Source organism: Anastrepha obliqua, chromosome 2, assembly GCF_027943255.1.
Source record: "Anastrepha obliqua isolate idAnaObli1 chromosome 2, idAnaObli1_1.0, whole genome shotgun sequence".
In the NCBI taxonomy this organism is placed as follows: Eukaryota; Metazoa; Arthropoda; class Insecta; order Diptera; family Tephritidae; genus Anastrepha; species Anastrepha obliqua.
Window position 1 is genome coordinate 105,714,582 of NC_072893.1, and position 27,733 is coordinate 105,742,314.

Here is a 27,733-nt window from a genome sequence, read left to right on the forward strand (position 1 = left end):
AAGTGGTGGGAGATTAAAGAGTGCTTCCAACGCACTAATTAAGAAGCAGAAGAGAAATTATATTCACTCATTGACGGCTTCTGTCTCTTGGGTGATGTCCACTAAAATTTGCTGATAAATATTTTTGTAGAACAATTTGGTTCTCTAGTGTCCTCTTTATAATTACTTTTTGGATTTTTCTTGAAAGTTGGTCAAATTGATCCGTAAAAAAGAAAACGCGATGGTTCAAAAAATATTTCAGAAATCGATTTATAAGATCGTAATGCAAATATAAAGAATTCTATGACAAAAATTTGGAAACTTTGACCCACTTAAAAAAAATATAGGTGCTATACTTTAACTATCTTCTACAAAGGTGGCCCATTCGTAATGAACTTTCAGGATGATCGATTTTCCGCTCCAAAAATGCTGTTGAGCTGTTAATTTTTTCAACAAAGGAAGTGAATTTTTGCTAGAACTTGCAGAAGCAGACACTTATTAGGTGAAGTAGCAAGTCTTCAATGATATTTCGCTTAATTCGGACAATGAAATTAACGCAGTTATAATTATGCAAATGGTTTTAAACATTTTTCTGACTAATCTCTAATTGGAATAATTACTCACGTGCCAACTATTTGACACCTATTGGCCAGTTCAATAATTTAGATTATTGGCCTACCAGGGCGGACACATTTGAATCTCCGCTTTGCTGTTACATTCTATTTATATAAAGTGCTTTATTGGGCAAACTAGCAAACCCGGCCCCCTTCGCTGGGTACACTAAAATAGAATAGATATGGTTTAGAACAGAAAATATATGATTTTCATTCTTTATTCAAGCGCTTTGGTATAAACAATATTTTTTGTTTTTCTATTTGTTTTTGAGTAAATATAAAATATAAATTGAAAATCAGGAAAAAAGAAGATTGTTTTTAAATTTCAAATCAACGCATATGACTAACCATCGTCTTTTTTCCTGATCATCCATGAATTTTTCGTTTCAATTTATATGTTTTATTAAGCATTGGGGCTTTTTTAACCATTATCCATTTATATTTTTCAAAAAAAAAAAAGAGAAAAATTGATTTTTCCACGAACACATAATTTCATTCGGATTTCACATTAAATTCTCAAATTTCGTAAGAAATTATTCACTGTTCCAAAATCCACTCCAAAAAAATTCACACACAATTTTTACATGTTGCACTTACGTTTTTTCCTTATGGCATCCAAATCAGAAAGAAATATTGACACATTGTAACTCACACTGTCAATTTGACAGTTCAGTTCCGCCCCAAGCGTTAAAAAAGTAAGCGACATTATGGCTGGTTCAAAAGAACGCTGTACCCGTTGCCAGTGCTCCGAATTACAACCAAACTTTACGAAACCCATTTTCAATACTTACTTAACAATGTGCGTAAGTTTGGTTTAATACGGTGCAAAGACACGGCGGGTCCACGTTTTGGCATATATTTCGAGACCCTAGTCATCAATAGGTATGAAAATTACCCCGTATTAAAGCACTAATCAACAGCTTTCATTTGATATCCATATTGTACATACACAACCAAAGGTTACCCGGGTCCACGTTTTGACCTATATCTCGAGACCCCAGTCACGGACCGGCATGAAAAATACTCTGGATTAAAGCACTCACCAACAGCTTCCATTTGATACCCATATTGTATATGCACATCCGAAGGTTACCCGGGTCCACGTTTTGACCTATATCTCGAGCCCTATTTCCAAAATAAAATATAATCCATGTTACTCGTGGATGATGTAGCTTTCGAATGGTGAAAGAATTTTTAAAATCGGTCCAGTAGTTTTTGAGCCTATTCATTACAAACAAACAAAGTTTTCCTCTTTATAATATTAGTATAGATAAAAAGCGCCAATTTTTCTGGCCGCCTGTTCCGACTTTTGACGTTGGTCGTAGAATCTTGAAAAATGTGCAGAATTTTGCATTTTTTCACCGCAAACATCAAGAATATTAAATTGTTTGAGTTGTTAAATATAATTTTATTTCTTCTCAGTATTGTGGTGCTGAGAACTTTGCTTTTTTGGCAAAGGCGAGTCATTCTCATCAGGTGAAATATTCATTTTTTGTTGACGATATAAATTTAGTTCTCATAACTAAACCGAATAAACTGCCGAATAGCTGGCGATAGATGAAACTTAATTTAATATGGGTCTGATAGTTTAAGATGACTGAAAAACGGCATAATGAAGTTGAATTTAATGACAGAGTTAAATTAAACTGGCGCGCAATTGGCACGGTTGGTGAACCTCTACAACTTTGTTGAAATTTGAAAGCTTTAACTACAGTTTGAAGAACACTGTGCGAATGGTACGCAAACATACTAATAGTGCGCGTCAGTCAACCATACAGTGCCTTTCAAACTAAAAGTTGATAGTGATGCTACGTGCATAAAGCGTGCTTTAGCCGACAGATTTGGTTCAATTAAGGGGTTAGGGGTAGTCAGAGGCCCGAAAAAATGATGATTTTCACGAATTTTTTTTTTGCTGCTTAATTAATTTATTTAACAAAAATAAAAACATAGCATAAAAACATCATGTTTTAACTTGACTTCACCAAAATTTCAAAAAAAAAAAAATTAATAATTGCAAAAGTTATCGCTGTTTGTGTGAAGCCCGTTTCTCCAGAAGTCCCTTGCGGTGAACATCACAAGTCCTTGCAGATTCATCTAAAACCAATCGGATGAGAAAAATTATTTTTATTGATAGATAATCTCGAGCCGGATCGAAGCTTTTTTTCAAAATGAACAAAATGGCGGCCTCAGAAAATTTTTTCCAGATTTTAGAAAAAAAAAACCAACAGTTAATTGTTAAAAAAAAATCGAAATTTTTGAAAAAAAAATCCTTCGATCAGGCAAAAGTTTTTTATGTTTTTCAGAAGCAGTATAAATTTTATTGAAATCTACCAAGCGGTTTTTAAGTTACCGTAATCACCAGTTCGAAAACCATAGTTTTGAGAAAAACGCATTTAAAGTTTTGCTATCGGCTCCGGAGCGGCCGAGCGCCCTTTGTTAATTGTTGAATAACTTGAAAAGTATTTGTCGGATTCACTTCAAATTTTTACACAATATTTTTAAAACATTATACTTTAAGAAAATGCAAAAAAAAAAATCGATTTTTTGAAAATTCTGACTACCCCTAACCCCTTAAATCATCATAGGAAATCAATCACTGATAAAATTGAAAATTTACATTGAGCAATAAAAATAAATATTGTAAAAAAATAAGCACTTTAATCAAAACAAATCACTAGATATATGTATATGTATACAAAATCATCTTGACGCGAAAAAAATTAAATTTTCTTCATGCATAATTCCCCTCTACAACTCCGAGTGCAGCTCTGTCCAGTCTTCTTTAATCATATCGGCACCCTTTTCGCCAATCATAATAATGGCTGCATTCGTATTCGCGCCCACAATGTCGGGCATGATGCTACCATCAATGACCCGCAAATTTTTCGCGCCATGTAGCCGCAGACGCCAGTCAACCACAGCTGTAGCATCGCCCTCGGGACCCATTTTCGCGGTACCCACCGGGTGGTAGACCGTTGTAGTCATATGACTTACGTAGCACCGCCAATAATCATCTGATTTATAGGGAAAACTATTGCAAGCCTCCAGATCGATTTTATGTAGCACAGCTTCACGTTTTGCGAACGCTTTCGTCTCTGGAAGTTGAGAGTAAATGTTCAAAGCGCGTATATATGTATGCACGTCACGCTCGTCGGACATATAGTTTGGATAGATTTTTGGTTTGTCCAAATAGTTGGCGCTACTCAGTTCCAAGTGACCCACTGAGAAGGGTTTTAGATGCAGCAGGTACGTGATGTATGTATTGGTGTGCTCGTTAGCCGCAAGTATGGACTTGGCAACGCGCTCAGTGAAGCCAGTGGCTGCCACATAGCCCTTCAGTTCGGGGCTTTGCATTAAACTGTAGAAGTTTGTGGTTTGAATATCCGGGTATGGGCCATGAAGTGAAGTGGTATTAATGAAGCCAGTGAGTGCTGTAGCCTCATGATGCAACAATTTGCTGTAGCGACCCATCAGCAAATTGTACATGGCGTCGACGAGCTCCTCATCGGTGGGCTTGCGTGCGGTAGATTTGTCAATTTGAAATACAACCGGCAAACTGGCATGATCCTTGAGATTTTGACCCACCGGTAGATCCAACACGACCGGTATGCTCAATTGTGTTAAATGGTCTTTGGGGCCGACACCTGGAAGTATGCATACATACATATATGGATTATTGTTTAGCAAAACCTACTGCCTGCTGTAATTCGCGCCGTCTCACTTACCCGAAAGCATCAGTATTTGTGGTGTGCCAATAGCGCCAGCGCACAGCACAACTTCCTTCTTCGCACGCACCTCATACTCCTTCTTGCCATTCAATACAAAGGTGACACCCGTTGCACGTTTCTGCTCGTCGAAGTTCACACGTTTCACGTGCGCATGACGTATGACATGCAGATTCTTTCGCTTCTTAGGTAAATGCGAATGCGCTGTAGTTATACGACGGCCGCCATCTTGTGTGCCCAAAATATCGATCTGTCCCACCCATGAGCCTTCTGTAAAGGCCGGCGAACTACCATAGCCCATCTCAGCCATGCCTTCACGTATCGTTGTACGGAACTCATTGTCCGAGACATAGCGATTCAAACCCATGGGACCGCCTTTGCCAAAATCGCCATCTTTAAAGTCCTTGCTGGTCGAACGCAAATCTTCTGCTTTACGGAAGTATTTCAATACATCATCATAACCCCAAGTCGGATTGCCACGATTGCGCCAATCATCGAAGTCGAAACGAGTGCCTCGTGCATAGATCATTGCGTTCATGCCATTGGTGCCGCCGAGCATCTTGCCACGCGGCCAGTGACACTTGCCACCCTCCATCGCCATGCATGACTTGCCATTCGGTTCGGCGTGATATTGCCAATCCCAGTTAGTGAACTGTGTAGTGATGTGCCAGCCAACAAACTATTATATAATTGAGGATGATTTAGAAAAAGTATGTATTTTTGAAAGATCAAATGGGAAATTTAAGGTCGCTTGCCTCTGTCTCAATTGGCGGATCGCCGCCTGCCTCCAACAATAACACCTTCCAGTTAGGATTTTCGCTGAGTCTACCTGCAACAACTGCGCCTGCTGAACCCGAACCCACAACAATGAAATCGTAGTTATCAAAACCTGCAAGATGCGATAAGAAACATTTAATTATACGTTAAAATGTCGCAAGCAGTTCGTTGCATTTATTTCTGTAAGGTGATTTTCAAGATCACCATGAAGGTTATCAGTGCGATCTTTAATTTAAATAATAAATTTATTTTCTGTTTATTGACGTAGATTTCGTGCTACTTTGCTCTTATCTTTTTTGGTTACAAACCAGAAATATTCACCTGAGTGGTAAGCAACAAACAATATTTCCCCCCCTGGAGATTGTCAACAAAATTAGGTCGCAGTGTACTCGTATGTTTCTTATCTCGCATCGTGCGAAATCTATGTACCTAGTGGGGTTGTAGGCTAATATTTATTGCAGTTAATTCTCATTTACACATGTTGCTGGCTGAGCTTAACGAGTTGCATGTACTGTACGAGTATATGTGCTCAGCTAGGCAAAAATTTCCATTTCAAAGTTCACCCTCAGTTGGTCTACTTAGTATTGATGAATTAAGTATTAGGTGTAGTAGAAAGTTCCTAGCGTTCTTTGGCTTTATTTCGACGATGAAGTGTATATACAAGGTGGCGCAAAAGTAACCTTGCGATGTTTTTTGGCTATAATTTAAAAAAAAAAATGAAAAACTTTGATTCTTCTTGTGGATTATTTTTATTTGGTCTTTTAATTTTTTTTACATCAAGTCGAGAATATGATGTCATGTAAATGGCCGCCGCCACAGTTGATTGCCATTTGAGCCCTTTTTATGGCATTTTCCATCACTTTGGCCAAAACTTCCGGCGATAGGTGCTCACATTCTTGACGGATATTGTCTTTAAGAGCTGCAAGAGTCTGAGGCTTATTGACATAAACCCACGACTTCAAAAAGCCCCACAAAAAGAAGTTTTTTTACATCAAGTCGAGAATATGATGGCATGTAAATGGCCGCCGCCACAGTTGATTGCCATTTGAGCCCTTTTTATGGCATTTTCCATCACTTTGGCCAAAACTTCCGGCGATAGGTGCTCACATTCTTCACGGATATTGTCTTTAAGAGCTGCAAGAGTCTGAGGCTTATTGACATAAACCCGCGACTTCAAAAAGCCCCACAAAAAGAAGTCGGGAGCGGTCAAATCAGACGATCTTGCTGGCCAGTGCAAATCGCCAAAACGGGAGATTAGGCGTCCGGGAAATGCATGCTTCAGCATATCGGTTGTGGCACGTGCAGTGTGTGCCGTTGCACCGTCCTGTTGGAACCACATGTATTCCAATCCCAATTCATCAAGTTGCGGCAAAAAGAACTCGTTGATCATTGCTCTGTAGCGCTCACCATTCACAGTAACCGTTTGGCCCGCGACGTCTTCGAAGAAAAAAGATCCGATGACTCTTCCAGCAAAAACAGCACACCATACAGTAGCTCTCAGCGGGTGTAATGGCTCTTCGTGGGTTACACGCGGATTTTCAGTGCCCCAGAAGTGTAAATTTTGCTTATTTACGTACCCGCTAAGATGGAAATGGGCCTCATCACTCATGATTATTTTTGATAAAAAATCATCTTCCTCTTGGTGGTGATTAAGGATGGCTTAAGCGTATGTTAGACGCGATTGGCGGTCAGCAGCTAACAGCTGATGCACCGTCTGGTCTTTGTACGGAAACATCTTCAAATCTGGTACCAAAATTCGCCGTAAAGACCGTCGACTGATACTCGTACCCATATGCGTGGCACGTCGTCTGGTCGATGTCGACGGCGCTTCCATGACATCCTCGGCTACAGCAGCAATATTCTCTGCAGAACGGCTACTCCGGGGTCTGCCACGCCTGGCAACATCTCGTGTTGTGCCAGTCTCTTCGAGGCGAGCGGCTAAACGTCGCAGTGTTTCACCAGTATGCGTTGGACGGCGAGGAAATCTGCGACGAAATTCACGTTATGCCAAAGTCACCGACCAATTATTGGTCAAATAAATAGTCAGCAATATTCCGCGTTCTGGAGCAGTGTAGCGTAACATTGTTTATTAGCGTGTATTTCGCATGTGTTTACTACACAAATGTCAAAACAGAACTCACATTAGGGGCCAATCGCAAAATTTATCGCATTTTCTGATAGGAGGATTACTTTAGCGCCACCTGTTAGTTAAGATCATCCTATCACGATCACATATGTGCCGGTTGTGTTTAATCTGTAGTTCCTAGGGAATGTAAAAAAAGTGCTCCTATTTCGTCCAGACTCTATGATTCTCATGGTTTTATCGGCATTTTCAACGATTGGTCTACCGAAGACGACAGACCTCATCTTCGGTGTCTATATTAGCAGAACGGAATTGCATTTACGATTGCATTCAATACAGCTCCATAAACAGCACTTTGTTTTTTGTTCGCCTGCTCGTATTTTTCATCGTCATAAGTCGTAGAGGTATTGAAGACGATTGGAATTTTCTTCAGCCTTATTGTGGGACGCGGTTACACACAGCTGTCGAAGAACTTTTCAAACTAAGCATAGCCCGCTGCAACATAAAAATAATCTTTATGCCTCGTGAAATAGGTCTCCCTAAAGATCTCTAGCGGCAAGGATTCAGAACTTTTTACTTCACCTAATATAATTTGCAGGTTGGGTATAGTCTCAAAGTCTCATATGCACTTAGAAGAATTTATCGATGAATCCATCAGCGATATGGATTTATTGTTTTTGTTTTTTTTTTTTAATACAAAAGCATTTGGCACATTTTGGCACTCTTATCGTATATTTTTTATTATCAGCAAAGCTTTAAGTGTTGGCATGCAGAAAGCATTGCATGCAGATTATTTCTGCATTGCAATGCTTAAGTCCAGGAAACCTGATAACATCATAATAAAAGGTACTTGCTGTACTCATTTTAAAGACATTGTACAGGGACTAAGTACATATTTAAAATGCTACTCTAAGTGGCACTAGCCTGCCTGATTGAAGTTCTTCACCAAAAGCTGGCAAAGGTATTTTCTTCTACATTGACAGATTCGATCTATAGAACAGAGTCCAGATACCCTCACTGTCTACACTTAGTCTGCTATTGTATCTAGAACGTAGTTGAGCCAAAGTCTCGGGGTAGCTGAAGCTCTTCATCTGCTGTAGGTGGTGGTTGGTCTCCGATTACGGCATTCATAGGTAGGGAGTTTAGGAAGGTGGTAAATGTCTCCCGGTAAATGCCATTTAGCGACTAGCTATATACTGTCCGATCGAGTAGTTGTGAGTTCGTTTTATCCTGTGTCTCGTCAGAATAGTTGAAGAGATGCCCGCTGATGTGCCTGGGAGGCGGCTCAAATTCTAGCAAGTGTCTGCAGGGATGAAAACCTCGGCGGCACCCAAGCAGAAACTGTTTGCTGAGAATTTTATTGTGCTCCCCGATGGGAAGCATTGATGCCTTATAGTGTAGGTGTTGTGGGAGGTACATATATGTATGTGAAGGCATCCCGTGGCTGTCCTGATTACAGTGTTTTGATATGTCTGAAGCTTAATCCACTGCGAATCATTACTTTCAGGCAACCAGAACCGGCCAGCCAATTGTTTTAAATGTCGTCAGCAACATTTCTTTGTCTATGCTCCAAGTACTGTCGGCAAGCGATTTGAGGACCATGTTGCGGTTTTGGACTTTAGTAGCAATTGGTTGGTTCTGTGCGCAGAGCAGAAGAGCAAACTATCAAAGATGACTCCCAAAATTTGTTTGGGATTGTTTACTATCGGTTTTAGTTTGTCATCTACTTTGACCTTTAGCTGTAGTTTGACCTCTTTGTCCAGGTGTGAAGAGGGACACCCGTGGATTTAGTGCGGAAAAGTTGGAGATTCTGTGCAAGGAAAAAGCGCGAAGGGCTGGTGGAGTAATCGTTCAGTTTTGAACATAGCATAGGAGACAGGGAGACTCCCTCCGGTAGCTTGAAGAACTTCGATATGTAGAAGCTGGCAAGCGAGTGTCATGGGACATCACCCTACGGAAATCCTCGCTTTATCCTCCTCTGTTTTGAGTTTCGGTATCGCAAGGTGATTGACGAGTGCCGACCCTTGCATTCGAAAAGGAAGGCTTCACGCTATGAACCAAATATACCAGATCACGTAAGAAGAAGACCGTGTTTTGAGTTTTGGTATCGCAAGGTGATTGAAGAGTGCCGATCCTTGCGTTCGAAAGGGAAGGCTTCACGCTATGAACCAATTACACCAGATCACGTAAAAAGACCGTGTATCTGTAATCGAATTTGAATCGGATTGTGAGAGGTAGTGACGTCACTTCCAGAAAACTAATTTTTATTCTTTTCTTATTACGTGATCTTGAGTCGTTGGTGCATGGCTTCACGCTAAACAACTGACGGCTGGCATTTGGCGCATGCGTTGTTCGAACGAAGGGGTCGTCCTTTTAAATTGTTCGTAAAGCCTTTGGCATTTACATTCGGATCTACGCTTTTGTCTCTATTTTTGATTTAAAAGAAATGTTTTGTGTTCATATTCAGAATATTTGTTAACTGCTTGAAAGGAAATATTTTTGGGGCTAAAATAGTCCCACTTGATGTTACGATCGAAAGTTGGAAAAAACCGTACGACCCGATTATGGCAGAAAATGGTCCGATTTATTAAGTTCTTCGCTTATTTTCATTGCAAAGTCTTTTTTTTTTTTTTGAAGATCACTGTTCCACTCGGCTACTCACACATTTAAAAAATTTCGGTAAAATCGTTATGAAATGATGGCTACGGTATTATGGCCCAAGTATCACGAGTTGACCAGCATCGGCTGCTTAGAAAATGTAACAAACAGTTATTTAATTAAGGATTGCCGTATATTTCTACGATTGAAGCTTATTTTAAATAGCTGAGAATCTGAAAAAACAGAACAAAATATAAAATACGAGTAGATACACAAAGAATGGTCTCAGAGGAAGATCGTAAATCAGGCATATGCGACTATTTGTCTTAAAAATATTACACTAAACTATGTAGTTATTCAAATGTCAGGTATTCCTTGGTTGGTTGGTTGGTTTAAGGGTGACCCCGCATCGGAATGCCACATAGTCCGCAAGTTGCGTTCGTTGTGTTGCCCCAGAGCTCATTATATTATATGGTTTCCCCACCTAACCGAGATTTTTACTATAGATTTTGGTCCAAGACATTAATTCGTTTCGAGAATTTAATGAGAGATTCGATTTTCAGGTCCGAAAGTACTGAAAGATTGTCAATTGTTGGAGAGCCTAGAAGAGCGAGTCGACTTCTGGCTAGGCCGGGACAACTGCACAGCAAATGCCTGCTCGATGCTTCCTCATCTTCGTCCTCGCAGTATCTGCACAGGTCATTTTGAGGAACCCCGAGCCGACGTGCGTGAGTGCCCAAAAGGCAGTGGCCGGTGATAAGAGATATTATATGCCTTAGTTCGTGTTTCGAAAGACTTTTAAGGGTTTTTGTCTGTTTCAGATTGTAGGATTGCCCGATTTGTCTGGTCGTAACGCAAGTAGTTTCCACTCGTCACCTCCGATCAGCAATGCTGTGAAATTCTCAATCAATGAGCATTTTACATGTTGAGAGCGGAATGTGGATTGTGGGTAAGTTACCAACATTTGATTGCGCAGCTCCAGCTCTCGCGAGCTCATCAGCAAACTGCAAACCTTCGAATCCACTGTGACCCGGTATCCAGATAACTTGGACTGAATTCGGAACACTTATCTCGTTAAGAGATAAGAGACAGGATCGAACCACATCTGAGTGGGTATAAGAGGAGCTGAGTGCTCGAACGGCCGTTTGACTGTCGGTGAAAAAGCGGATATCCTCTAGTGATATTCTATTTTCTAAGAGAGTTTTCGCAGCATACCAGATAGCGCATACTTCCGCTTGGAATACGCTACAGTAGTCGGGTAATCTAAATGATAGATTGATGTGAGGGAAATTGGAAAAGATTCCAAATCCCACTTTACCGTCTTGTTTTGAACCATCTGTATATATAATCAGAGGGCCATCGATTTCGGTAAGATTTGTCTTCCATTCTTCCCTGGTTGGGAGTGAACAGGAGAAGAGCAAGGGTGGTGATGGAAGACTTACATGATAGTCTATGTCGGAAGAGATAACAGTGTTCCTGTTCAGTATGGCCGAATGGCCAAGATACTTATTCCATTTCGATATAGCATTCATGCGTGTCGCTGCTTTCGCTGCAATCGCTTTGTCAGCCAGATCGATAGGGAACAAGTGAAGCAACGTATTTATAGCCTTAATAGGTGTTGTACTTAAGCATCATGTTATCAGGAGGCAGGCTGTTCTTTGGACTCGATCAATTGTGGCTACTCTACACCGTTTTTCGAGTGCTGTCCACCATACAACCACACCGTAGAAGAGTATCGGTTTGATTATCGAGGTATATATCCAATAAATGATCCGAGGTGAAAACCCCCAGGTTTTGCACGTATTCCTTACTTATTCCCAAGTGGAAATGTGCAAATATACTTAACAGTGTAAACTTGTTTTTATTGTAAGTATCACGAATTGTTATTTAAAAACAAAAATTAAAAAAACTGCGCATTGCTCTCGAATACATACTTCGCACGCCGTACTTTGTTAATATTAATTACAAGTCATATACCTATGTACATACATACATACTTACATAATTGTATGAATGTATGTAACTCGGTTTTAGAACACAAATCAGTCTGCGCTTATAGGGCAATGGGTGGAAGAGAAGAGAAGGAAAGGAAGAGTACTTATACCTCTGTGAAGTCTCTCTACTTGTTTTTGTCCTCTCAGCCTTTCATTTGATATTTTGCCATTTTTTCTCAATTTTGCTCTCATTTGTTTGTTATTCACTAAGAACTGAAGATTGTAAATGTAAACAGAAAATACAAAGGTAGTGAAAATAAAAATGCTTTCAAGTACTTGAACTAAATAAATCGGGACAAACTGAATTAAACCAAGTGGGAAATACGTTAAAAATAATTATTTCCCAGACTCTTCCCACGGTAACATTTAAATATCAGAAGAAATGGTAGTAAGTTTTCCAATGGAATGCCATTTTTCCAATACGAGGGTGCTATTTAAGTTTTGAGATAGACAAGTAAAAATAAATATTTACATATAATCGAAAAAGCCCTTATTGTTTTTCAAAATATTTCCGTATTTCCATGTAGATCAATAAACTTGTTTATGTGTTTAAGCCAATCTTTACTTCGACTTTTTTAAGCGATTGTCAAATTATGCAGTGCATAACGTGAACAAATATTTTTGACAGACAAATGCTCATACAATTTATGCGCTCTAAGTGGGAGTATGCAGCTTTTATTCGGAGGTCTTACTATCTAAATAACATCAATAGGTCAAACTCCATGATTCTCATGATTTTATCGACATTTTCAACGATTGGTCTACCGGAGCACTCCTCATCTTCGAAATCTATGTTACCAGACAGAAAGGAACCACCGCTTTACTGTTGCATTCGCTATATAAGTAGTACTGGGTCTATAGGTAGGTAGTAGGTAGGTAGAATGGTCTCTGGACCAAATCACTTAGACAGTCGCCGGTCCTTTGTGATACCCTTTGATTTGGCTGACACTTATATCCTTAAGGTCATCAGTGCCATTTAAGAACGATGAGCTAAACCTAGTGGCATGCCACGCGGGACAGTAATAGAGAAGATGTCTAACGGACTCTTCCGCTTCCACATTCTTACAGCTTCTTCAGTAGTCGAAAAGGGGTACATTCAATCTTTGAGTATGTCAAACTATGAGAATGACGAGTGGTAGTGCCCTCTCTCGCCAATTTGCCTGCCTTACAATTCCCTGGTGTGCTACAATGCCTTGGCTGGATGGATGCGGAAATATTCCGCTTTTTTGTTAATGCTGAAAACAGTGAACGACGTACGCAGTCTCTTACCGCAGCCGCTAACGAGCACAAAAACTCATCTCGTGAGAACAACTGCGTTCTTTTAGTTACATTTTAACATAATACATCGGTTTGTGTGTATGTGTTTGGTTATACCTACACAATGTTGCCATTGATATTTTTGCTTACGCACTTTTTCACACATCCACGTTATCAGTTACAAAGTTACGTTAACTACAAGAGAAACCCTAGCGCATACAAGAGAAACCTATGCTACTGTCAAGCTCTCTGGAAAACTAGACTACGCTACCTGAGTCGGCATGAAATGGTCTCCGAACGAATTTTGCGCTTTCTAACCTAGTCCGAATTAAGGACGAGTACAACAGGTTGAGAGTATTGAGATCAGAAAACGAAGTGCAGTTTCGACGAATAAGGGCCCGCATTGTGAACGATTTAGAAACAATATAATTTATGTGAGTGGTGAAATTGAGCTTGGAAAATAGCGAAGAAAATTAGCTTTAAATCAGTACAATCTTCATTCAACTTTCTATCTAATTTTCGTCGATTTTCAAAAAGCATTCGATACGAACAACAATCTGAAGTGCATTGGCGCTTATTAAGCTCATACCAGCACTGTACACCAACGCAAGTTGCCCTGTGAGGCATAAAAAAAGAGCTGAGTGATCCAATGAATATCGCGACCGGCTTTCGACAGGGCTGTGTATTGTCAACACTTTTTAGCATTGTGCGGGACTGTGTTATAAGCAAAGGTCAAAGGTGATTTAAAAAAAACATAAAGTGTAGGAATTATTCACTACTGACATTTAGGCGTCACTTTTGACAGATCCTTTATCTATATACTTCCACAACAAATGAAGATATTTTGTTAATCTCAGATCGTTTCTATTTTCAATGGGTAATATTTCTCTAAAAAAAATTCAGTATTTAGTTAGAAAACTTTAGAATTGAAAGTGTACGGAGCATCTTACGGAGCACTTTCCCTTTTAGATATGTCCAAATTCCTAACGATATAGAGTACTTCAATCCAAAAAAAAATTATTTATTATTTAATTAACTGAAAATTAAAAAAAAGAGGTTGTCTGTACTGATCGGTTTACTGACGATAGTTTAACGTGATAACGTCATAAGAAAATACTAATTGAATGGTTGCATTTTTCAAAAGAAAATTTTAATTTTATTTGTTTGATAGATATTTTGTATGGATATAGAGAATGAGTTAACATTAACATAACATAATATACTTTAACATAACATAACATAACATGCCATAACATAACATAACATAACATAACATAATATAACATAACATAACATAACATAACATAACATAACATAACATAACATAACATAACATAACATAACATAACATAACATAACATAACATAACATAACATAACATAACATAACATAACATAACATAACATAACATAACATAACATAACATAACATAACATAACATAACATAACATAACATAACATAACATAACATAACATAACATAACACAACATAACATAACATAACATAACATAATATAACATAACATAACATAACATAACATAACATAACATAACATAACATAACATAACACAACATAACATACCATAACATAACATAACATAACATAACATAACATAGCATAACATAACATAACATAACATAACATAATCACGTCAAAAAATAATAATATATTAACATTAAAGTTTGATAGTTAATGACTAGAAACTTCACACCAAAACTTTGATTTCTTTCCAAGTTTTGTAGGTATTACGTATTCTCGAAGAAAATGTAGATGATTAACTTCTTTTTATGCTTATAGATAGAAGAGATTAAGGTCCACAAATGAGCCGTCCGTTAGCTAAAAAATATGAAATTCGAATTAAAAATGCCAATATCAGGTCGGAAAGATATCGATCAAAGTGACATTTCAAACTAAAAAAAATTCTTTTGCTGCTTTTTCTTTGTTCCATCCAGTTGTGAGTTAGAGGGTGATCAATGTCAATAGAAGTCAACAAAGAGAAAATTCGGCGCATTTTACAGTTTTTCTTTTATAAAGACGAAAATGCAAGCCAGGCTGTTGAAATTGTGAATGGTGTTTATGGGGTCGTTACTGTAACAGCTAATTACGAGCAATTTCGGTTTTGTCGATACCGTTCAGGCATATTTCAATGCTAGAGAAAATGTCGAAAATGTCGATAAAATCACAAAACAAAAACCGAAGTTGACCGGTATCCTAGTAGTCGTAGCATCGCCCAATAGCCAAAGATCGACCACAGAACAGTCTTAAACCATTTGCACAAAAATTTTACGCAAAAATAATGAATTTATTTTTTTTCTAAACAAGTATTTTGGTCTTCTTTCTCTGTTTTTTTTCTTCTGTATGGTATCGCCGTGTATAAATTTGATTCTTTGTCCAAGTGGAATTTGCATGAGCAGCCAGTTATGCTATACATTTTTGGACTAAATTTGTTCGATTATAGAAATACCAAGTCCAGTACCTTAAGAAAGTTATGAAAAAATATTACTTGAAAATGTACTCGCAACTCTATATTTTTTTTTTTGACTGGTCGATTTTATTATTATTGATTGGCTCTGTGTGCACTGCGACCTGAAGATATCTATTGTGCAGCCATGTAGCCTACTCAAACAGTTTTGGATGTTAATAAATCCTAAAAATGCTGTAGACATAATTTTTACCAGGAGGTTTGGATTCGTTTTTATAAATACTTATCAATCATTTTATAACTGCATAAAATATCATTCCCTGGATTAGTTAGCAAAAATCAAGGTTCAAAAATATTTCTTTCTTTATTTTGCTCCTTCGTGTTTAGCAAAAATCATTTAAAAAATATTCCTTTCTCTATTTTGCTCCTTCGTGTTTAGCAACAATCATTAAAAAAAATATTCCTTTCTTTATTTTCTTCCTCCATGGTAACTTCTCCCTCTTCAACACACCATCTTTTGCCTTTCTTTTAACCACTCACTTTTCTTCATTTTTACCTTTCACTCTCATCTCAGACAGATCTCAGATATGTACATATACTCACCATCTGTTTCAATGCGGGCGCCATAATCCTCTGGCCAACGATCGTGGTCACTTAATCCACAAAATTTTGTTATCAAAGTCTGTAGCAGCAAAGTCATTAAGGTATTTGCAGGTCCTGCGGACCGCGCAGCACATTCCGTGCTTAAAAATTCCATTATTCCACTTTAGATGCCCGGTTTACGGTAGTGCACAGTTTTTCGATTGCTTCTCGACTAACTGCAGGTATATTTTGTAATTAAGTGGGAGTGTTTCACATTAGCCGTTTAAGATGCCGAGCAAGTATTGCATGTATACCATATATGTATGTACAATGTACTTAGATGAAAATTTGAATATCTTCTATGTATGTATATAAATAGTACACACCTCTCTGTCACTAATCAACGCGAGCACAAGTGTCAGCATTTGTTTTGCTTGCGCTCAGCTCGTTCTACTCAAATGAGAAGTAAAGTGCTTGCTCGATTTTGCTATACCGGTGCTTGGTAGCTATAATCATACATGCATTGTTTGATAAATCATTTTCAAGCAAACTTAATATACATCATTACATTCATACATACATCATATGTACATATGCACTCATACGTAAATGTTCTTGTATGCGCAATCAATGGAACACACTGGGTGTCAAAGTTGGGTGGAATATAATACGTGATAAGACAATCGCCGGCAAGTGGCGCTTCTAAACTGGTTTTGTTTTCATAGTGCTCACTAATCACATAAACAACATACAAAGCGCCATATGTCCATAAATTTTCGTATGTGTATACAAACCCTGCTGAGAAATCCACTGGTAGCGTACTGGTTCGCTTCTAGTGAGTTGAGAACCTATTTTCCTATTTCTATTTTCCATTTAAGCTAATTTTATTTTTTTCCCAAGAATTATCCAGCGTCACCGCATCTAGTACGCGCACGTTCTGCTTTCCTATTTTGTCTTGACCCGAAATTTGTCCCCTGATTGCCTGAAATTTTGGGCAAAAATAATTTTTTATTATTAATAGTTTATTATTTATTTATCCTAAAAACCAAAAAACAAAAAATGTATAAAATGTTGAAAAATCCGCAGATACTCGTTCTTTAAAATATTATACCGAAATTTTAATAAATAAATCTAAAATTTAATAATTAAACAATTATAAATTTTATAAAATATTTTGAAAAAAATTTTATAATTATTTAAAAAAAATTATAATTATTAAATTTTAGATTTATTCATTAAAATTTTTATTTTCATTTTATAATTATTTAAAATTTTTATAATTTATTCATATTACGTTGCTATTTATGTAATCCTAAAAACCCCAAAAAAAAAATTATAAAATGTTAAAAAACCGCAGATATTTACTACAAAGAACTGTACCGAAATTTCAGTAAATAAATCTACAATTTAGTAATTAAATAATTACAAAAATTCTAAATTGTACAAAAAGTTTTGAAAAAATATTACAATTATTTTATAAAAATTCTCTAATTATTTAAAAAAAATTATATAATTTTTGTTATTATTTTGATTTTAAACGTATTTAAAAAAATTTATAATTTTTGTAAATATTTTTTTTTTTTAATTTATGTAATTATTTTAATTTAATAATTATTTACATTTTTTTTATAATTTTTATATATTGTATAAAATTTAAAATAATAATTTAAAGGAATTATATAGTTTTTTAATACATAATAACAATAATAATTTTTAATAATAAAAAATTATATAATTATTTTAATTTTATAATTATTTAAAAAAAAAATTGTATAATTTATGTAACTATTTTAATTTAATAATTATTTACATTTTTTTTATAATTTTTATATATTGTATAAAATTTAAAATAATAATTTAAAGTAATTAAATAGATCGGAGGTGGCGAGTGGAAACTACTTGCGTTACGACCAGACAAATCTGGCCATCCTACAATCTGAGACAGACAAAAACCCTTATAAGTCTTTCGAAACACGAACTAAGGCATATAATATCTCTTATCACCGGCCCCTGCCTTTTGGGCACTCACGCACGTCGGCTCGGGGTTCCGGGGGGGGGGGGGGGGGGGGGTAAGGGATAAAAATCGATTTTTTTTTTTGCATGTTATTGTAGTAAAACATTTCAAAAATACCGTGTTAAAATTTTAAGTCAATCCGAGCAAAACTTTTTAAGTTATAGAGCATAAAGCCGAGCCGCCTCAAACATCTGCCGAGACGCAGCAGTTGCGCGCGTAGTCCGTTACAAACTTTAAACGCGGTTTTCTCGAACCTTTTTTTTAAAGTGCGTAGTCATTGGCATTTGAAAACTACTCAACCGATCCTTTTGAAATTTTGCACACATATTTTACATATAAAAAACCTCCCCCCAACGTTTTTTTTTTGCCATTTTTTTTATATTAAGGTGGTTTTACACCTACAAAATGGCGGCATTTTTTCGTCAAAAATCACTTTTTACTTCAAACGACTACCAAATGGCTGAAAATGAAAATAAATCGTCAAAATAAACGTTGGGAGGAAGTTTAACTCATACTTTAACTAAATTATTCGATTTTTTTGATTTCAGATGATTCTACGCTGAGATATGCTGACTACTGCAAAATGTATTTTTGAAAAGACGTCTACGTAAATGTGCTCTCATTCGCTCATTTTGCAATATTTTTAAATGAAAATTTTATCAAATATTCTTGAAATGTTACTTTATAATATGCAACAACTTTTAATAAACTGACTTGAACCGTTTTGCTACAATAAATTCATGAAAAAAGTGTTTTTTTTAGCGTTTATCCCTTACTCCCCCCCCTTAAATTTATGTTAACTTTTCCAGGCGAAGTAAAAAACTGACATATATTTGCTTCAACCGTATATTTGTGAGTACACAGGTAATACGTAAATATATGAATGATATAGGTAATATCTCATATTAGCATAACCTTTCTGCAAAAAATTAAGGAAACGATCACCAATCACGCCGGCAATGATACAATGCATTTTTCACTATAGCTGACTTCAGATTAACGTTTATATAATAAGCGTATATGGGCATTTTCACAAAAAGGTCAACCACGAGTGCAAAACTCAAACTGTTCCCGAAAACTTTTTGTTGATGAATAATAAATCTCAAATGTGTTTACTTTATAAATATAAAATAATTTTTCTTTTCTTTTAATTTTGAGCCGAAATATACAACGAATATACAAAATTTACAAAAATCTAACCCTTTTGACCAAATATACCAACTTTTTTCCTTGTAATATTCCCTTATTCAAAGCCATACTATGATGTTTTTATAATTTAAAAATCTTCTACTGATAGTAACATAATGCTTAACAAGCAGAGAGACTTAGTGGAGATCGAATAACGGTAGTTTTTTTTTTTGATTACTTCTGCTTATATTCGTATGTCGCGTGCGTTACCGAAAAATAGCATTTATTGTTCTCATTAGTGCAAAAAGTGTTGAAGTATAAATTGCTTTCAGACTTTAAGCAAATAACTTATTTCACTTAAGAAAAGTAGCCATTGACTCTTGACAAAAACGATTAATAAAATTTATTGGTGTTTGATATTCGTCGCGTCCGTTACCGCGAACCTTAAATTTTAAATAAAGTCGTAGAGATTGCACAAGATTAAAATTTTATAGATGGCAAAAACAGCAAAAGAAACAAGAAAAGCAATAACAACGAAATATAGAGAGAAAATGAAAGAAAACGTCGAGAAATGGCAGGAATACAAGAAGAAAGAAGCTCAACGAAAGCAAGAGTACCGAAAAAGATTATCGCAAAAAATGAAAAGTGATAGCAATTTATTAGAAAAGAAGAAAGAAAAGGACCGTGTTAGGCAGCAAGTTTTGCGGCAAAAAAAGAGCGTAAATAATATTGATAGTTTGAATTGCAAAATTTACAGCTGTAAGCAAACGATGGGAAAAGCAATAAAAAAAGTTGAGCGTGCGTTACCTAAAAACCTGAATAGAAAAATAGCTATCCTCAAATCTTTATGCAATAAATATCTTAGGCCAACAGAAACGATGGAATTGAAAAATTCTTTTTGCAAGATGGAATCAGCGTTCAAGCTCCTGGGAGAAAGGATACAATGCTAATCAATGGGAAAGTAGTCTCAAAACGTTTTATGCTTATGACCTTAACAGAAGCATATCAACTCTTCAAAGCCGAATATACCGAGGAAAAAGTCTGCAAAACGATTTTTATTCATTCTAAGCCAACTTACATTCAGTTAATCAATAATTTACGACACAATATGTGTATCTGTAAGTACCATGCAAATTTAATTTTTTTACTAGAAGGCTGTGCAAAGATTATACCGCAGATTCCTGCCAAAGCTGATTTATTTCTTACATCAGTAAGTGCATGGCTAATACTTGTGACAGCTGTGTACGCGATATTAAAGACGATCTAGTTCCAATACAGTTTATTAATCAATTTGATACGCAAATCAAATGGAAACAGTGGAGAAAAATAGACGATCGCATAACTTTAAACTACACTATTGGTCCTTTAAGCGACTTAATTCATGATGTAGAGATTCAGCTACCAGCTTTTAAAATGCATTGTTTTATTAAACGTCACCAACAAAATTACTTTGAAATTAAAAAGAAAAATTTAGCAGCTAATGAAATTGTTATTCAAGTTGATTTTGCTGAAAATTATCGCTTGACATGCCAAAACGAAATTCAAGATGCCCACTTTAGTTATAATCAAGTAACAGTGTTTACGTGCGTAGCTTGGGTTCTTGGTGAAACCAAGTCCTATGCTGTTATCAGTGATAGATTGCTTTATTTCCAAAATTATCAATATCTTACAAAACCAGTACAACGGAGTTACCAGCATTTATATTTTCTCTGATGGAAGCACTTCCCAATTCAAAAATAAATTTATTCTTTCTAGTATTCCAAGATTTGCAGCTGAATTTCATTGCGGAATCTTAGAGTGGAATTTTTTCGCCACTTCACATGGACGGAATAGGTGCCGTAGTTAAACGAAAAGTCATTCTCGGTGATGTCTTATGCTTCCATGAATGTGCGAAGAACAACATTGATGGAGTTAAAATTTTGTTTATCTCTGGAGCACAAAGTGATAGTTTTTCTAATCAACTGTCAGAGTTATGGCAAAATGTTCCAAATATCAAAGGAGTTAAAAGTATGCATTGGTTTTCATATTTCGACAATAAATGTATTGAAGTTGCTCGGACGGCCTATTCATTAAAGAAAATAATTAAAATAGACCATCCTAAAAACTAATAACTTTCTTCTTAATTTTTTAAGTCGTTTTTACTGTAATATTACTTGAGTTTTTATTTTCAATAAAATTGAAGTGTTGTAATGAAAAAAATTCTATTTCCTAGCTCATGGAAAATTTTGTCGCGTCCGCTATGTCGCGTCCGTATTTCTTCTATACTCAATTAAAAAAAAACGAAGAGAAAATTATCATATTTCATAAACCTACGAATAACATCTGTTCGCATTTATTAACATATACATATCGAGCCATAACCGCCGAAAAAATGTATCCCACAAACTCGAAATTTTACAGGGGAAGGTTTTTTTTAAATTAAATCAGTTTGAATAAAGCCATTATTTTAAAATTTATAATGTAAATATTTTTTTGTGTAATACATTTAATTTTAATAATTTTAAATAGATATTTGCATCATAAGGGTTGTTTTTGTGGGATACATTTTTTTTGCTTTCCTTCTGGCAACCTTTTATTAAAAAAGTGTGTGGGTTACACAAAAATTTATTTTAAGGAAGTGACTTCCCGTTTGTTTTTATTTAATTTTTTTACTTAGTCCTTCAAATTAAATTACATTTGATTTAAAAAAATAAATGTATACATTTCTTAGTATATTCGATAAAACAAAAATAAAATAATGTACTTCATATATTTAAAGTTTTCTGTTAACAAAGTAATGTTATTCATATTAAAATCTTGTAAACTTGAATAACGATAGATAAAAATATATAAAGAACGCTAAATACTATCTTCATGGTCGGTTTCAGGTAGCAAATCTTCATTTTAAATTCAAATACTCGTGTTGGAATCTTACGGGTAAAGTTTTTCTATCGCAAAGCGTTTTCAAATCCTTATATTTAGCAGAAGAAATGTTTAATATTATATATCATCATATAATTGAGTAGGTCCCTCACAAACTATTTCCTAGTTTCCTCTGGATCGTGGAATTGAATCTAGATCATAATTTATGGTTTGTGATTCATCAAAGTAGCCATATTTAAGAGTAATATTTGGAATATTTTTTTCCAATGTAACAGAGCGTAATTTTGTAAATTGAATTTTCACTGAATTTGGAAGTAACGCCTGTGAAAATGTCTTCCAGTCTTTAAAATCACTGTTAGTTAATTCAATACAATTATATTTTCTTAGGTTAGTTCTTGCATTTGATATTATGGTGTACCACTCACTTGGAGCCCAAATAGTCCTATTCCGAATAAACGATTCAATTGTACTATGTATCGAATCAACAGGCATCATGGTGTGTCCAGGCAACAAGTATGTGATTTTTATATTAGTCACAAAATTAGAATTTTCAACAAAATAGGTTAATGTCGCAAGCATAGCTCTGTTTTTGTTCTGTCCTGCGCAGCTATCACAATAAAGATGGACTATCAATATCCTTGCTTCCTCAGATTTGTTGTGTGCAGTTGGCTTTTTTATATTTTCAAGGCAAGTTTTATACGAACTTCTATTTTTTATTACGGATATTAAAATCGTTTGCTCAACGTTTTCAATAAAAATGGTTGACAAACTTTAAAACTGCTATTACTGATATTGATAAAATAATTAAAGCTGCACTTTTTACTGTCACTTTCTCCATATCGCCTTTTAATATCGACTTGTTTAACACAAGAAGACAGCCAATCTTGCTGTCTAATTTTGTTGCCGATTCCCAAAAAATGTTCATTTATTCTTACTCTTTCATCTTCAGAAATTTTATCATGACACGAATTTGGACATTTTTTCTTTAAGCACGGGTTGGGCAAAACACTCGTATTTTTCCGTTTCCTCCTCGACTTCTTTTAAACTTTCCAAACCATTTAAATCAACGAAAGATTCATCTGAATCGCTATACGGTACCAGGGAGAGCTGTAAAAATATCCAATAATTGAAAACAAAAACATATTTTGCAAAAAAAACAAATTCATACCTTCGACATATTGTTCTAAAGCTTTATCTTTAATTAAAGTCTCAAAAAATTGTGTTTTTTATATTTTTTCCCCTTGTGTTTCATTTATTTTAAAAGAGAATTTAATTGTATCCCACACAAGCGTTCAAAGAAAATGTAAACAAGTCACCATATGCATTTACATTAAAATTGTTTTTGTTATAAAATCATAACGGTTTAATCTACAGCCATGAAATTTTGACAGATGATGCAAATGATGTTTAACTATCGATTTCGATAACAAAACAAAAATCGATTATGGTGTGGAATGCATCATTTTGGCGGTAATGGCTCGATATATTGTATATATATAAAAATCTTTAATTTGCTGAATTTTGTATATTTCTGAATGCGCCTCAAAAAAACTTATATTTTTATTTTTATTTACTTTATAATTGCTTATAACTACGTACTTATTTGTAAATGATCTTTCCCGTATATATTAAAATCTAGCACTCCGTCAGCCCTTTAAAACAATATCAATATACATATATAAACTTTTACTTTGTCTTCATTGTTTTGGACGCACTTAAAAGCGTACAAATGTCGCGTCCGTTACCGTGAAAATGCCCATATGTAACATTTTAAAATTTTTTTTTAATTTTTAATAATAAGTGGTCTTACTCTTCCTCTTCCTCTCCCTGTAGCTATTCCTTTTCCTCTTCCTCTTCTATCTTCAGCTCCATCTCCTTTCTTTATCCCGGAAACGGGCAGTAAAAATTGTTTCACTTAAAAGCTTTCATCAACAGCTTCCATCCGATACCCATATTGTACAAACACATCCAAGGGTACCTTGGTCCACCTTTTCGGCTATATCTCGAGACCCTGGTCACTAAGAGATCTAAAAAATACTCTGTATTAAAGCACTCATCAGTAGCTTTGATTTGATACCCACAATGTAAAAACACATCCTAGGGTTAGCCGGGTCCTCGTTTTGGCCTTCGGCAGCGCCATCTGGTGGCGAGTGGAATCAATAAGCATATTATACTAACCTTCTCCGTGGAAAAATATATGGGGCATTCTTCGCCAACCGGACACCCCCATCTGCCCAGAACAGTTTTTATAAAAAAAATTTTTCCCTATGCCGAAATAAAAGCTTATGTCATGTACTTTAATTTGTCATGTGGCACTTTTTAAATACTAAAAAGCCATTCCTTCCAAATCTCAAACAAAAAGGAAGTGATTATTAAAAGATTTTCCAATTCTCCAGAAGAAAAAAAAGTTTTACTGTGAAAAAAATCCTGTATTATGAAAAAAAAATCCAATTTCAGCAATTTCCTTCAATATTTATATTCAGCAGCGAACCCAGAAACCCCCGAGCATCATGTTTGAGGAGAATTCACAGTAAAACTTTTTTTCTTCTGGAGAATTGGAAAATCTTTTAATAATCACTTCCTTTTTGTTTGAGATTTGGAAGGAATGGCTTTTTAGTATTTAAAAAGTGCCACATGACAAATTAAAGTACGTGACATAAGCTTTTATTTCGGCATAGGGAACAATTTTTTTTATAAAAACTGTTCTGGGCAGATGGGGGTGTCCGGTTGACGAAGAATGCCCCATATATATATACCAAATTTCGTAATAATCGGCCCAGACACACACGACCAAAATGTATTCAATTCTAATGAATGCTATGTGCGGTACAAAAAATACGTGCGGCAAATAGCAAAAACACACTCACTTAACCGACGCACCGCACAGACACGCGTTATCGGGTTTCAACCAAACTTCACAAAAACCTTTGCCAAAGCAACACCAACAATGTGTGAAACTTTCATTGTGTTCCTTACACGTGTTGCTGAGATTACCACGGACAAACGCACAATTTTTTTCGGCCTAAGTTTTATATATATAGATAATTATAACATTTTTTTTAATTTTTCCGTTTACTTTTTATTATACTCAATCTATACACACACACAATTTTCAGAGAAATTCACGCCAATCACTAAAATACTTGGAGCACTTGACACGGAATCGCTCTGTTATGAAAAAATGGTCGCAAGCACTAAGAATTCAGCAGATCAAAGTGCTTATTTATTATTTTATTAAAAAAATAACTTTACTAACCGCTTTTCCTTGTCGATGAAAATATTTTTTTATATACATATATATATTTTTTTTCATATTTTATTTATTCACTTTTTGCCATCTAATGTTCTCGTACAGACGCAATTAATTGATTATTTAAACAACTTTTTTCCCACTCAGTTTTGCTTGGGCATTGGAGAGTAAAGCAAGTTTATCAAAACTCGCTCACAAAATCATGTATGTTTGTACAAAGAGCTGCACACGAATGCGCAACTATTTATGCTACTTTAGTTTAAATATAAAATCTGCGTTGTCATAAAAAGAATTGAACAACATAAAAACATTACGATCTAAAGCTCATTGTGCGCCTCCGTCTTCTCTGCCTGCGTGCCCAACCAGTCTTTCTTAATGAAATCAGCGGCGCGTTCAGCAATCATTATCGTAGCGGCATTCGTATTGGCACTAGGAATGAGTGGCATAATACTTGCATCTGCCACACGCAAATTCCGCACACCTCTTAACTTTAAACGTGGATTTACGCAGCTCGTCTTGTCTGAGTCGGGACCCATTTTCACGGTGCCCGTTTGATGATACAGAGTAAAAGTGAAATATTTCACATAGCAACGCCAATAGTCATCACTCCCAGTCACGAGCGCATCGCATTCTGGAATTGGCACTTGTAATAGTTGTGCGTCACGTGCGCGAAAGGAGGCGGTGTGTGCCATCTTTTCTTGAAAGCGAATACCACGTAATAGTGTTGCCATGTCAAGCGGATTCTCCAAATAATTGGCATAGAGTTTTGGTGAATCTTTGTAGTTGGCACTTTGCAGCTGAAGTTTCCCCCGCGACTCCGGGTATGATAATACTGATACAACGATCAAGATATTTGCGCTTTCCAACTGCTTTTCGATGGCTTTAATATAAACATCGTTCAACGTGAAGGCATCAAGTATAATGCGCAAGCTTAGGTAATCACCGCGGTGCACGAACTCATGTAGAAATTGTATATCGGGATATTGAGCGTTGCTACCATTACGTGTATTAATGAAGCCTGTTAGAGATACAACGCCATCGCCGGAGAGCGGACCACGAGAGTGTATTAGATAGTTATAGACGATATCTAAAACCATTTTTTCCGAAATGTGCGTCGCTGTATTCTCTTCCATTTTAAAGCATAGTAATGTAAAAAGATGATCTTGCAAATTGTCACCTATAGGCAGTTCATGTACGAGCGGTATATGCAGCGACTGTAGGTGCTGCGCTGGTCCCACACCTGAAAGCAACAGTAATTTGGGTGAATCAATAGCGCCAGCCGAGAGTATTAACTCCTTGCCAACATTTACTGTTAACTCATGTTTTTCTCTCAAAATGAAACTCGCCGATTGCAGTCGCTCGCCACTCTCATCGAAATGCAGTTTTGTAACTTGTGCATTTTTTATGACATGTAAGTTTGTTCTCTTCATAGCCCTACCCAAATAACTCTTTGCTGTGCTGGTACGGCGCCCTTCATAAATGGTACGTGGTAGTTTGGCGTAACCAATTTCGCTGCCTTCAGTAATCGCTGCCACTCGTGGTATACCCAATTCCTCAGCTCCGGACGTGATCATCTCTATATACTCTTCATCGGATCCTTCGTTCTCGAATTTTTTTATTTTTAAAAGTCCATTAGAGCCGGTAATCTGCTCGAAGATTGGTAAAACATCATTCCAACCCCAATCGGTGTTACCTTGCTGCAGCCAACTATTGTAGTCTTTTGGATTGCCCGGTATGTGCAGCAGCGCATTGATATTGCCCGAACCGCCAATGATCTTACCTCGTGGCCAATAGCAACGTTTGTCTTTTGAAGCCCAACAAGCCTTGTCCGACTGTTCCGTTTGATAGTTCCAAGTAAAATTGGAGTGTTGTATGGCGAAGAATAGCTCAGGAATCTGTAAATATTACAATACCCCGTTTTCAGCAATGTGTACTTTAAAAGCCAGCCATTGCATGCTCACATCTGACTCTTGTGGTGGATCACCGCCGGCTTCTAAAAGTAAAATTTTCCAATCAGGATTCTCACTTAGTCGACTAGCTAGCACAGATCCTGCAGTTCCAGCGCCCACAATCACAAAATCATAGGTGTCCAGGCCGTTTTTGAGTGCCTGATCCGCATAATCCTCCGCCCAGTTATCCTTATGTGAGAGGGAGCATTGCGCTGCAAGTAACGCCTGCAGCAGGGTATTGACTAGCAAGTTGACTGTGCCCGTGCTCTGCGATGCACACGTTGAAAATCCTTCGACCGTGGCGGACATTAAAAACAGAACTATGAAAACTACAAAAACTCAAACCGATGTACGTTCAAGAAGCGTCTATGATGCTTGAGTAGTACCAAGCATTTGATTACGATACGCATTTCGACTTTAAAACTCACCGACCGAAGTTTAAATGTGTATGTATTCCAATCATATTTTATATGTTTTTAAGCGTGCATGAGTGCGTT

The 27,733-nt window shown here is 36.3% G+C and overlaps 2 protein-coding genes across 2 annotated transcripts; both read right to left on the minus strand.

Annotated features, from left to right (window-relative positions):
- Nucleotides 1–3,229: 3,229 nt before the first annotated feature.
- Nucleotides 3,230–16,269, minus strand: LOC129239070 (glucose dehydrogenase [FAD, quinone]). Its single transcript, XM_054874353.1, has 4 exons — nt 16,055–16,269; nt 5,074–5,207; nt 4,319–4,997; nt 3,230–4,237 (listed from the first exon to the last, which is right to left on the minus strand). Exons 1-4 carry the CDS (start codon nt 16,206–16,208, stop codon nt 3,342–3,344), a joined length of 1,863 nt encoding a protein of 620 aa, XP_054730328.1. The 5' UTR covers nt 16,209–16,269; the 3' UTR covers nt 3,230–3,341.
- Nucleotides 16,270–25,598: 9,329 nt separating this feature from the next.
- LOC129239071 (glucose dehydrogenase [FAD, quinone]-like) lies at nt 25,599–27,615 on the minus strand. The gene is made up of 2 exons (XM_054874354.1): nt 27,249–27,615; nt 25,599–27,182 (listed from the first exon to the last, which is right to left on the minus strand). Exons 1-2 carry the CDS (start codon nt 27,543–27,545, stop codon nt 25,605–25,607), a joined length of 1,875 nt encoding a protein of 624 aa, XP_054730329.1. The 5' UTR covers nt 27,546–27,615; the 3' UTR covers nt 25,599–25,604.
- Between the last annotated feature and the right edge of the window lie 118 nt (nt 27,616–27,733).

Coding starts and splice junctions, on each gene's coding strand:
- LOC129239070 (XM_054874353.1), bottom strand. CDS start 16,208: ATGGAATTTTTAAGCACGGAATGTGCTGCGCGGTCCGCAGGACCTGCA. Junction 5,208..16,054: donor CGCCCGCATTGAAACAGATG/GTGAGTATATGT, acceptor CGCATCTTGCAG/GTTTTGATAACTACGATTTC. Junction 4,998..5,073: donor ATCCGCCAATTGAGACAGAG/GCAAGCGACCTT, acceptor ATTATATAATAG/TTTGTTGGCTGGCACATCAC.
- LOC129239071 (XM_054874354.1), bottom strand. CDS start 27,545: ATGTCCGCCACGGTCGAAGGATTTTCAACGTGTGCATCGCAGAGCACG. Junction 27,183..27,248: donor ATCCACCACAAGAGTCAGAT/GTGAGCATGCAA, acceptor TAATATTTACAG/ATTCCTGAGCTATTCTTCGC.